This window comes from Mauremys mutica, chromosome 6 (assembly GCF_020497125.1).
Source record: "Mauremys mutica isolate MM-2020 ecotype Southern chromosome 6, ASM2049712v1, whole genome shotgun sequence".
Lineage (NCBI taxonomy): Eukaryota > Metazoa > Chordata > Testudines > Geoemydidae > Mauremys > Mauremys mutica.
In genome coordinates this window covers 5,849,034-5,861,686 of record NC_059077.1, presented here as the reverse complement: position 1 = coordinate 5,861,686, position 12,653 = coordinate 5,849,034, and the positions used below count along the sequence as shown (strand labels likewise).

Here is a 12,653-nt window from a genome sequence, read left to right as displayed (position 1 = left end):
GAATTTATATGAGAAGAGGAGGTTTCCATACTGAAGAAAATATTGGCATATAATATGGAATCCATTCATCTCCCACTATGTCCTATTGCTTTCCCTTTTGCCTGGATCATGGATATTTCTGCTTAAAGTGCATTGATGGTCATAACAGTGACTGTGTAGAAATGTCAGCATCTCTACTCCCTGAGGGGTTGATTCGCCTCTCACTTACGCAGAGGTAAATTAAGAACTTTGAAGTCCCTGGAGTTATGCCAATGTGAGATCAGAATCACACCCTCTGTGTCTTTGAGTCACATCGGCTCATTTAGGCTTTAGTACAGCAGAGCCAGGGCAGCTACGGGAGAGTGAACTAGGTTCTGTCCTGCTTTGTAAAATATCATTAACACTGCCAGGAAAGAGCTAGTCATTGAACTGACTTGCAACCTCACTGAATTGAATAGGAACGACTGGGGTGTAAGGTCTTAGATAGTATTCATAGAATCATAGACATAAAGGGCTGGAAGGGACTTCAAGACAGGGCCAGCTCCAGGCACCAGCTGAGCAAGCTCGTGCTTGGGGCGGCAGATTCTACGGGGCGGCTTCCGCCCAATGCTAGGGCGGCACAGCTGCTTTTTTTTTGGTTCACCGCTCTGGCCGCCCTGTAGGGGGTGGCAGCGCGGAGGAGGGGAGCGCCCTGCTGGGAGCCGGCTGCACTCTCCGTCTGCCCCAGCCGGTGCCAGGTCTGCAGCAAGCCTGGCAGCCCATGTCCTTCCCTCCCGCTGACCAGAGCGGCGCGGAGCCTGCCAAGCAGGCAGCGCTGCAGTCAGGGCCGCGGGGCGAGCGCCCTGCTGAAGCCCTGGATCCTCCTCTTCTCTCTCTCCCCCCAGCTCCCTTCCCCTCCCCTCCACTAGCCGGGGCATGTCTGCAGCACAGGGAGTCCCCCTGCACCCTGGCTCTGGCCGTGCCGCAGGGTTTTTTTGTTTTGTTTTTTTCCTCCTGCTTTGCCGCTCCGGCTGCGCCTTTTTTTTCCCCTGCTTTGCCGCTTCAGCCACGCCGCAGGGGGGGATTGTTTTTTTTTCCTGCTTTGCCGCTCCGGCCACACTGCAGGGTTTTTTTGTTGTTGTTTTTTTGCCTGGGGCAGCAAAAAAGCCAGAGGAATGACTGGAAATCCACAGCCTCCCTTGGAAGCTTATTCCAGAGCTTAACTACGCTTTACCATTAGAAAGTTTTCTTAATGTTTAACCTAAATCTCGCTCGCTGCAGATTAAGCCCATTACTTCTTGTCCTACCTTCAGTGGACACGAAGAACAATTAATCACTGTTCTCTTTATAACAGCCCTGAACAGATTTGAAGACTGTTATCAGATTGTCCCCTCCGTCTGCTTTTCTCAAGACTAAACATACCCAGTTTTTTTTAACTTTTCCTCATAGATCAGGTTTTCTAAACCTTTTATTATTTTTGTTGCCCTCTTCTGGACTCTCTCCAAATTATCCACATCTTTCCTAGCAGCCCAGAGCTAGACACAGCACTCCAGCTGAGACCTCATCAGTGCTGAGTGGAGCCGGACAATTACCTCCCATGACTTACGTACGACACTCCTGTTAATACACCCAGAATGATATTCGTCTTTTTTGCAACCCATTGTTGGCTCCTGTGCAATTTGTATTCTACTGTCTCCCTCAAGCCCTTTTCAGCAGTGCTACTGCCTAGCCAGTTGTTCCCCATTTTGCATCTGTGCACTTGTTTTTTCCTTCCTAAGTGTAATACTTTGCACTTATGTTTACTGAATTTCATCTTGTTGATTTCAGACTAATCATCCAATTTGTCGAGGTAATTTTGAATTCTAATCCTGTCCTCCAAAGTAATTGCAACCCATCCCATCTTGGTATTATCTGCAAATGTTACAAGCATACTCTTCAAGCCATTATCCAAGTCATTAATGAAAATATTGGCTAGTACAGGACCCAGGAGGGATTCCATCAGATTTACCCTCCCAGTATGACAGTGAGTCATTGACAGCTACTCTGTGGCCCTAAACTCTCAGTGCAACTACACAGGTCTCCAGGTACACAACAACCCAGTGTCTCTCCACACTAGTTCTCCACTGAATACAAAGTCCATCTCAAGCTCTTTGTCCTGATATTCAAAGCTCTCCATGAGAGTGGCCTTAACGAATGGAGAGATCTCCAATCTCTCTCTCTCTCTTTCTCCATGGCCCTGATTTCCCATGGCAGCTACCTTCCATAGAAACCATGAAACTCTTGACTAGTAAGAAGGAAACTCATGATTATGGGAGACACAACTTCCCAAGTGGCTGGGCCTAGACTGTGGAACTCATTGCCACAAGAGATGAGAAAGACCATGGGCTTAACAGCATTCAGAAATAAACATATAACTCATTTCTTTGATTTAGCTTGCTCTCAGTACGTTCCCCTCTCTCTCTCTCTCTCTCTCTCTCACACACACACACACACACACACACACACACACACACACACACACACTTCGGTTTTACTCCTGCAGATAAGGCAAAGGAGAGAGGGGTTGTTTTGTTATCTCTTTAACAACAAGGGGGCGGTTAATTACTACTTGTGATGGAAGACATATAGATAAATGGGTAGATAGACAGACAGGCGGATAAAAAATGGCTTGTCACCTGAATTCTGATTGCCACATCGTTATTGCTGGTGATGGTATAACAAGCCAAACGATCCCAGCTGAATTTTTTTCAGTTTGCAGGGCTGGCAATTAGAAAAGACTCTTTTGACTTGAGAACTGGGCAAATTGGATTTGGATCACTGAGATAGAATCAGTGAGGGCAGGGGACTGGACTAGAAGACTTCTCAAGGTCCCTTCCAGTCCTATGATTCTATGTGGACCTCCACAGTGTCACAGTCACAGTCGCAGTTCAGAACATGGCTGCACTTTAAGCAGGGGTTTTGCTTTCTTCCATCTTCCTCTTTTGTGCTTGATCCCACAGTAGAATCAGACAATGCCGATTTCAGGCCTAACTTACAAAGGTTTCCACACCATGGGTCCAACTTTCAAACTTGGGGAAGTTTAATATTCAGGACCACATTCCCTGTTTCTACCAACTATTTCAAAGACTTCATAGGTTTCGCTAGGTACATCCCAGGTCAGATTACAACAGGATAGGATTCCCGCTCAGGTACAATATAGCCAAGACTTCAGGAAATGCATCTGTCCATATCTCTCTCCTGGGAGGTCTCACCCACCTCTAGCAGGTACCCAAGAGGTCTGTCTTCATCTCATGCTTTGGCGACATTTATATATTCCTGAGCAAATAAAGCTCAAAAAAATCCGATTCAGTTTAAACCAAAATAATTTTTTTAAATGTTTTCATCAAATAAAATAATATATATTTCCAGTGGGCTGAAACATGTCACGTTGAACTGAAATGAGTTTTCATTTTTGTTTTTGTTTTTTTAGGTTTTTAAATTGATTTCAAGTTGACATTTTTGGTTGACTCCAAATGAATTTTTTTGTTGTTGTTTTTCATTTTGATTCAGCCATTTTGGGTGTTTTTTACCCTCTTTTGGGGGCATGCATGGGCTTTTTAAAATTGGTCATATTTGAAACCAAAATGACGTTTCGAAACAAAAAGTTAAAACTAAATGTTTCAAAACGAAAAACTTAAAACGTGGTTTCGACTCTTTCAAAAAACAAATTTCAACCAAAGCTATTTGTCGAATGTGACCCAGTTTCAAGCCTTAAAAAATGCATTTTTCAACAAAACTGAATTGAATTTTTTGTTTTTGGTTTGTTGCCCACCTCTACAATAAAGTCTCATTGAACTGAACTGAATTGCATCTCTCTTTCCTGGAGATTGAACAGCAGTCACTACAGAAGGGAGGGGATAACCCTGAAGAAGGGACAGATGTAGGGTAAATCTTTGTATGAATTAGGGTGGCCACTCAGGTTCAAAAGTAATTTAGCTAAGCAGACGACCGGGTGCCTAATTAGTTAATTACCCTGGTGCACTGGCATCCCCCCATATGGAATAAACTCTGCAGCAACCTCGCCACCTCTAGGAAATGCACGAAATGCAAAGGATCAGCTGTTCCTTCCTGACAGTCCTTTTAGCAAATTAGTGGGGAAAATTGTGCTTAGCAAATATTCATTAGGGCTTCATTTTCCATTAATCCAAAAGGAAATGTGGAGAGCCTGTGACTTCAATCATGCTGAGGCCCAGGAATTTTAATGAGCTTTAAATGGGCATCTGTCAGAATCCTGACTTCACCGTACTTATCCTGCCAGCCAAGGGAATGAGTAATGGCCAATAAAAGGTGGGAGCGCCTAGGCGAACTCCCCTCCCTAACAGGAAAGGCAAAGTTGTAATTTGCTGTGTTATGACACTATAATTATGCCCTGATGAAGAAAGTGAGAGCATTAAAATCCTTTTCTTTCCCCACTTGCACTGTGCTCCAGCAATAAATGACAGAAGCCCTGCTTTGCTGGGTCAGATAGGTGTATAGCGGTGGTAAAGGGAGACACACGGATCTTCCCCCTCACCCTTTGTGTCTTTCTCACAATCAGGATTGAGAGCACAGCTGGGTGCTAGGCAAGCATCCCCAAAAGCATGCAAAGGAATTGGCCCTCCCATACACTGGTTAGCAAAACTGAACTACCTTTGGGGTTAAGGTCAAAAGTATAACAGGGTTCAAATAAGAACTAGATAAGTTCATGGAGGATAGGCCCATCAATAGCTTTAGCAGATGGTCAGGGATGCAACCCCGTGCTCTTGCTGTCCTTAAACTTCTGATTGCCAGAAGCTGGGCCTGGACAACAGGAGGTGGTTCACTCAGTTATTGCCCTGTTATGGTCATTCCCTCTGAAGCACCTGGCATTGGCCACTGTTGGAAGACAGAAAACAGGGCTTGATGGACAATCGGTCTGAATCGATATGGCTGTTCTTATGTTCTTAAGAGTAGAACAGGGGAGAAACAAGAAATTCCATTTCATGGAGGAGTTTGGGATTGCGACATTTTAGTTCCAAATCAGGACGAAACTTGAACATTTCAGAATGATCCACGAAAGAAAATACCAAAATACTCAATTCATTTGAGATCAATTGAAACTTTCCATTTTGACAAAACTGAAAAGTCTTGATCGATCCAAAATGAAAATTTCTGTTTCGTTTCCATTTTGATTTCTTTAATTTTATCATATAAATAACAATACGTTACATAACTTGAAATGAAAAGTCATTTTGAAGAGAAAAATCAAAATGTTTCATTCCAAAAATGTCAAAAACATGAAGTTTCGACACTGTTGGAGCTTTTCCACCCCATCCCTCCTTTTTTTCTGAAACAAAATTTCAGCAAAATCGATGTGATTTTTCAAAGCATTTTCATTTTGACCAAACTGCGTTTTTCCAATGGAAAACTGCTCTATCACTATTTTCCCAAGCAGCTCCATGTTAGAGTCTACTGCATGCTGCAAAAGGCTGCCGGAATTCTTGCTCTAGCATCTACTGCAGTCCCAGGAAGAGAATGGCAGGTCCCTGCCTGGAACCAATGTGTAGAATATGAATTTCTGTATTGGGCGGGGGGGTCATTCTTCAGGGTGGGCTTCAGAGTTTCAGCCTTGGCCAGGTTCTGTCTGAGTTTGGGCAGAGAGTCAGGTGGCTGAATATAGAATTCCATGTGTTTGTGTGTCTGTTCCCACTCATCATCACCGATCGCCTCAATAGCTGTTTGAGAATGATGACTGACCTTCCGCCTATGAACACCAGGGAGGGAGGGAGGGGGACCATTCAGAGTGGTCCAAAGAGATGGATGCAGGGGGGAGGTAAAACTAAGATTAATGAGAACGAATGAAGCAAAGAAAAATTCTGAACGCAATACCAGGAAAAGCTTCTTTCTTTCCATCTCCATACATGCCACTCTGTCTAGCTACCTAGCTATCAGTTCTGTGCTAATGCCATGGCTGTAGTATTTGATCACCTGGCAGGTTGCTTAGATTGGCATAGCAAGGTCCCCGTGGGGTCTCCTGGTCTCCTCCCTTCTCTGGTCATAAAAATCTTGGCTTGGGGTGAGGGTTTTTTTGGAGGGAGGGTAGGCAGCTGTTGTAAATATCACTTTGGTCATTTGGTGGGTCAGAGCCTGGATTAGCCAAAACACCTGTGGAAGTTGATCCCCACTGCCAGATCCCCTCTGCTGAGGAAGTCTAGTGGCAAGATCTTAGCAGTCTGCCAAAGGAAGGGGTGGAAGCATTTAAACCACAGACTGTACAGAAGTACTGCTAGAGAACATGCTGCTGTGGAGCATTCCACCCCAGCAGAGGGGAGGTGAGAGGCGAGAGAGAGGCGTGTCCAGTCCAGGTACTCTTTATTCAGATCTCCTCCCTTCTTCTCTTTCCCATCTCACCTGCAGGACCAGAGGGCTGTAACCTGTTTATCTACCATCTGCCCCAGGAGTTTGGGGATGCTGAGCTGATGCAGATGTTCCTGCCTTTCGGTAATGTCATCTCCTCGAAAGTGTTTGTGGATCGGGCGACAAACCAAAGTAAATGCTTTGGTGGGTAAAGATAACAAAACAATTAGATTCATCCAGGAAAGGGCTTTCTCTGAACACTTTGCCTTTCGAACTGCTTTCTCTTTGCTTCCGTTTTTTGATTTCTCGATTTACTCCTGTCGATACTATTTTCTCCCTTTCCCCTCCCCTTAATCGTCTCATGCTCAGAACTGTGTGCACGGCTCAGAGACAAAGGTTTGGAAGGTGGCTAGCAGGTGGATGCTTCGGCTGCCGGCTACAGGGGGGAAAAAATCCCATCCACCGGGTGGCATCGGGAAAAAAAACAAGCGTTTGGAGAGAAGCTGGTGGGGTCGGGGGATGGGTTTGTGGCAGCGGGGTTGGTTGTGGGAGAAAGTACAGTGCCTTAAGGGGAGGAAAATCAGGCACTGGGAGGAAAGAAAGGCTCTCTGGGCCAGATCCCCAGCTGGTGTAATGCATTAGACTGTGGGGGAGCCATGCTTATTTCTCTTAGCTAAAGATCTGACCTTCTGAGTGTAAGCCACTAAGAGAGGTCTGCTTCAGGGCCCTGCCAGCAGGCAGACATGTGATATCTGTTTGAATTCTCGGCAGGATCTCCCCTCCCCATCTCAAATTGTTATCATGCTGCTGTAAATGTCACACTCCGGTGCTGTTGTGGGGCAGAGAGGGACCCTGTCCACGTTCATCCATGTACCTCTCCTCACCAGTTCCCCTCCCTCCGAACCGCAGTTTCCAGGGGTGGTGGGTGTCTCTCGGGGTGCACTTTCTCTCTGATGTCCCCGCGCTCACCACTGGTATCTGCCCTGCTGTCCCTTGCTCTTTGTCCCTTTGAGAGGTGCAATGGGGCAAACTATTTTTTTTTAATTGCCCTGACTCAGAGGATTCTCTGCCTGCCGCTGGTCTGGAGCCAGCTTCTGGGGGATCCTTCCACGTGTCAGATTTTATTTTCTTTTGGTTTTGATGCTGCTGTCAATCTCCACACCATGCCTCCCTTGCCCGTTCCCTCCCGTGTCTCCTCCACCTTTCCCCCTCAGACAATCCTGCCAACTTCTCTTGGCCGGTTTCCCACTGGAAATCAGCGCCATGGTGATAGCAGTCAGATGGCTTGGACTGACTAGCTACCAGGAGTTCGTGGCCCCAACATCCGCTGGTCTATACAGTTCTTCCTGGCCATCCAGAGAGCATCTGAATGCGACTTTGGACAGACCATTGAGCGCCTCATAATGGGAGGGAACATAGTGTTCATCTCAGCCAGCAGTTGTTAGCTTCACGCTCTTCTGCTCTCATGAACTCTTGGGCACGGAGCGTGGAGAGGCCCAGTATGAGGATTCGTCTTGGGGGATTTCAAATAAGCATTACACTTGTGACTCAGTCCCAGTTCCTTCTCGTTTTACAGCCCCAGTGGTGTCCTGCCCAAATGGGAGGACCAGCCTACTTCTAGGAGTCAACGATAGATAACGCGCTGATGGTATCCATCGCATGGGACAGTCAAGTTGGAGCCTCTGGCAGTGAGATGGCTGTCTCCATGCTCTTCTATATAGAGAAATAATGGACCTGGTTCTCCTCCTACTGACAGAAGTGTAGAGCAGAGGGAACTCAGCTGATGTTAATGGAAACGTGGCAGTGGAGTAAGTGAGATGAGAATCAGGCCCAGTGAGGTGGGAGGATCATCGAGGGGTCTAGAGTGCAGGGTTCAGATTTCTCTCTGTTCTCTTCTCATCTCTAACCAGTCCTGGCACTGTGATTTAGTCACTAACCTGTAACATGGGGATAGTCACACACACCTAGCTCATGTGCCGTTATTCACTGATATTTATGCAGTGCTTGGAGATCGCTGGATGAAAAAGATGATAGCCGCAATGTAATAGGAGGAGAATGCAAATATTTATTTACTGTATGTTATAGAGAGAATGAAACCTAAAACCACAACCCACTTAGCAATCCACTGGCGCAGGAACCACCAAAATACTTGTGGGTAACGAGGTTCTCCCAGCCTATAAGTAAAAAGGTTCCACTCGGGTGTTTAGTCCCCAAGTCCAGCAAAAAACAAGGAGAGACGCTTGGTAACTTCATTTAGGCTCTCAGGACCCGATTCTCAGCTCCAGACAATGCGGGGACCCTTGGCATAAGTTAGAACATCCTCTCTGAATTAAGCTTGGCTGCTTAGGTAGCCAAGAGGGGCCATTCTAGTAGCCAGTGATAGCCAAACCAGAGGGATTTTCACCATTCCCTGCGCCTTGCCCCTGAGCCCAGAACTAGGGGTATGGCGGTGGCATACAGCAGTTGCATTTGGTCTGTACCACACAAAGTTTGCCCCTACATATCGGGAATTTCCAGCTTGCCAAATCTGCCAGTTTTACAGCAATGCAAAAGTCCAGAGAATCAGGTCCTCAGTCTATTTGCTGCTTTCAGTGGACCTAGAGCTGGACCATGTTTTTCATGCAACATTTTTTTTCAACGGAACATTGCTTTTCCTACAGGAAATGTCCAGTTTTGACTACATTTGATTGAAAAATTCATGGTTTTCTGACAGAACATTTCACTTTTCAGATCCCAAAAACAAGAGCAAAACAAATCAACGGATGCATTTTGGTTTGCTTGTTTTTCCCAACAAAAGCCCCAAAACTTTGGTTGAAAAAAATTCATCTAAGTGTTGTCATGGGAACAAAACCCACTTCCCAAACAGCCCAGCTTAGCGCTTACTTACTGGGAGCTGGCCCTTTTGCCGGTTTTACATATGGTGAGTACACAGCAAGTCACCAAGCCTTTTCTCCTTTAATTCCCCCTCTTATGGGCCTGGGGGGAGGAAAGACGCCCTGCCGGGTCTCCTGAAACCACCTGCAGTGATGGAGAAAATCTTCGTAGCCACACGAGACACAGTGGATTGGGCCCGTGGCATCAAACCTTTGGTCTTCACCTTTTGGGACTGAAAGTTTTGAATTCTCCAACTTGTTGCCTAGAGCAGCTGAAGGCAGTTGCAGTATCTGATTTGTCCAGTGATGACAGCGCAGGGTGTGCAAGGTACTTTTGTGCATGTCATGAAGAACAGGGCATCAGTTGCCACCCTTTCTGCTGATTTCCTGGCCTAGCACCCAAATGAGAGAGAGAGAGAACAAGAAAACAATGTGCTGCCTGTAGAGTCATGCTCAGAAAAGAGCAGGTTATGGTCTTGAGGCTTTTCACATTCACCATTCAGAAATGGCCTCTAAATTTAACAGCACATCTAGGTGATAAGGGATGTAGGAAACAACAGCCACCATGGCTGGGCTGTTCAGACTCCACCCCTGCTGCAGGCTTCATGCAGGCCAAGTTTTTTTGGTTTTGGTTTTTGGTTCTTCTTGCTACACCCAGCTCTGGAGGCCAGAGGTCACTGGGCTAAGGAGAGGGATAGGTTTACCTTAAAGTTATACACACGTACAGGGCAATTTCATTACAGCCCAACTGCATGAAAGACTCAACAGCCCCATCCCAGATCCTCCTGTGCTGTACCCACAGGACATGATATCAGGGCAGTTTACTTGGAAAGCTAGTAGTGAAAATTTGCCTTAGATCATCTACCCTGATCCTTTTGATAGTATGTGAACACAATGTGTAGAAAGAGAGCAACAAAATCAACCTGCATAGGTATGCCTGGATGAAAGAAGCAATGTGGAGAAACATCCCTGGAGCAAGTTGTCAGCCCGCTAACATTTGCGAGGTGGGTAGTGATAAAGAGGGGTGTACAGCAGCGAATGTTACCAAGACGGTAAATCAGGCACTAACTGGAAAGGGATTTCTTTGATTTCCTTTGTTGCTGTAAGGGTGGGAAAGAATGTTAATCTTTTGTGGGAGCCAGTGGTATACAGGTGAGGAAAACTGCAGCATGAAGAGTGCTGGTCAGAAACAGTTGGTACATGGTGATAAATACCTAGTACCCCCCACACTGTCTTTGCAAGATGGAGAATTTGCTTCCATGCTCATAGTGTTGCCAAACCTGGTGATTTAATTGTGAGTCTCAGAATATTGGGTGATTTTCTTAAAGTTCCAGCTCCTGGAGGCATGTGATTAGGAATGTCTCCACTTTCTTTTTTTTAAAGTAAGTTTTTGTCCTCATCGTTGCAGAGAAAAGCTTGAAAACATGACCACAGCAGACATAATAAAAAAAGAATTCAAAAGTTATTTTTAAAAGTCTCATGATTTTAAGCAAACCTCTTGATTTTTGAATGTTTGCAGTTGGCAGTTTTGCTGGTCTCTGATTTGCAGTTTGTTGTTACACAGATATGGGAGTAGTGAGTATTTAGATACGATAATTAGAAATGGTTGGAAAATGACAATTATTTTGCACTGAATTCTTTTTGTTTTGTATACTTCCTGAGAATTTTCTTTCTTTTTTACTTTTTCAAATGAAACATTTTTGGTTTTCAAAAACTGTTTCCAAAGAAAGAAAGAAAGAAAGAAAGATCCTTTTTAGGTTAAATAAAAGTTTGGTTTTCGGTAAACATCTTTGATTTTTTGATGCCAAAAACTGATTTTTTTAAATTAAAATCAAAATGAAAAATTAAAATTTCCATTGAATTTGCATGCTGGTATGTTGATTTATCTCCATATCTCAGCAACAGCCACTCCATGCCCCGTTTTTTAGCCTGTGTTTTTACAAGCCGTAGAGTGGCTGTGGAGAGGGTTTAACTTTATAGTTCAGGATGCTATGCCTAGCACTCAGCGTTTCTCCCATAGTATCCACTTGCATTGGATTGCAGCAGCTTTGTGCTCTTTACCATGTACCCTGCAAAAACAGGCCTGCTCAAATCTCAGTTGTGTTTTTCCAGCAGGACTCTAGAGTTCTATATGGGATCATTCATCCATCCCTTTTTACCTTGACCCTCCATACTTCTTATGGTGCAATGAACAAGAAGAGACCTTTCCCTGTGAATGAAGAGGTTCTCATATCTCCACTTATAATAAAAATATGATTCTGCTGGGACCAGATCAAACAAATAATAATAAATACTCAGTGCTTATATGACAAAAATGTCATTCCTCAATCTGGTCAAAAAAATTGAAATTGAGACCAATGGGTTTGTTTTTTTAATTTATTTTATTTTGCATGAAAAAATGTCCTGCTTAACCAGTTTATAGAATGGTTAAATTTATCAAAAAAAACAAAATTGTGATTACATTTTTTATGAAAAGTTTTTAAAAAAAGCAACATTTTTTTTTCATTTCTCAACCAGTTCTAGTTATTGTTGCTGTAAGATCATTCAGTATTTTTCACAAGGTTTGGCATAGAAGAGGCAAATCTGTCATCATCTCTATGATTATTATAGGTATGTTGCCGTATACAGATGCGCAGTGATGCGCAGGACGTAAATGAACTGAACAAAGAGCAGACATCCTGCCCCGAGTAGCTTAGAACTTCACAGAGCACTGCGCAGCAGGAGGGATATAAGGTGGGAGGAGATCCCCGTGATGGCTGAAATGCTGCATGCAACATTTGAGACATCAGGAGCTTCTTTTTTTTTCAAGGGCAATTGGTGAAAATTAGTTGAGAGGCTGATCCGAGTGTTAGATGTGGGCTGGCAGAAGGGACAATGTTGGGAATAGGGAGAGGAGACAAAGTGAGAAGCGGGGAACGTTTATCAAACAACTGAAATGCATCTTAGCAGATCAGAGGTGAGGCAAGATTTGTTCAGCCCATTGGATCTTTTTCTAAAAGCTGTGCATTAGTTCAAAGAAGAATTAATTCAGGGTTTGTGTTATAGAAGAGGTCAGACTAGGTGATCACAGTGGACCCGTCTGGCCTTATACTCTATGAATAAGAAACACTAGACAGCAGTTTACATCTTTTTCATAGATTCACCGAAGCTAGCAAAGAGTCCTGTGGCACCTTATAGACTAACAGACAGGACTCTTTGCTGCTTTTACAGATCCAGACTAACACGGCTCCCCCTCTGGTACTTGTCACCGAAGCTAGAGATTGACGCCCTTAGGTTACCTCCCCTGTCACCCAGGGTAACCAGTGCACAGTGTACATTCCTCAGTACTTAGGCCTGAATGCACAACGTTCCCGTTTCAGGACCATGGTGGTACAACAAAACTCCCACTGAAATCCTGTAGGTGCCTAAACTCAATTGCCACCTACGTTTTTGCAGTAAAAGTTCCCTAGGCACCAAAGTTTCTGTTTC

At 44.6% G+C, this 12,653-nt stretch overlaps 1 protein-coding gene across 11 annotated transcripts in view; it reads left to right on the top strand.

Moving 5' to 3' along the window:
* Positions 1-12,653, top strand: part of CELF4 (CUGBP Elav-like family member 4) — an 860,161-nt gene that overhangs the window by 784,813 nt on the left and 62,695 nt on the right. For 7 of the 11 annotated variants that reach the window (XM_045021203.1, XM_045021201.1, XM_045021202.1 and 4 more), the window contains one exon: positions 6,373-6,516. In XM_045021203.1, coding sequence (XP_044877138.1) covers positions 6,373-6,516 — 144 coding nt within the window. The remainder of the gene's footprint in view (positions 1-6,372; positions 6,517-12,653) is intronic. The other 4 variants (XM_045021207.1, XM_045021206.1, XM_045021205.1 and 1 more) reach the window with 1 other exon arrangement.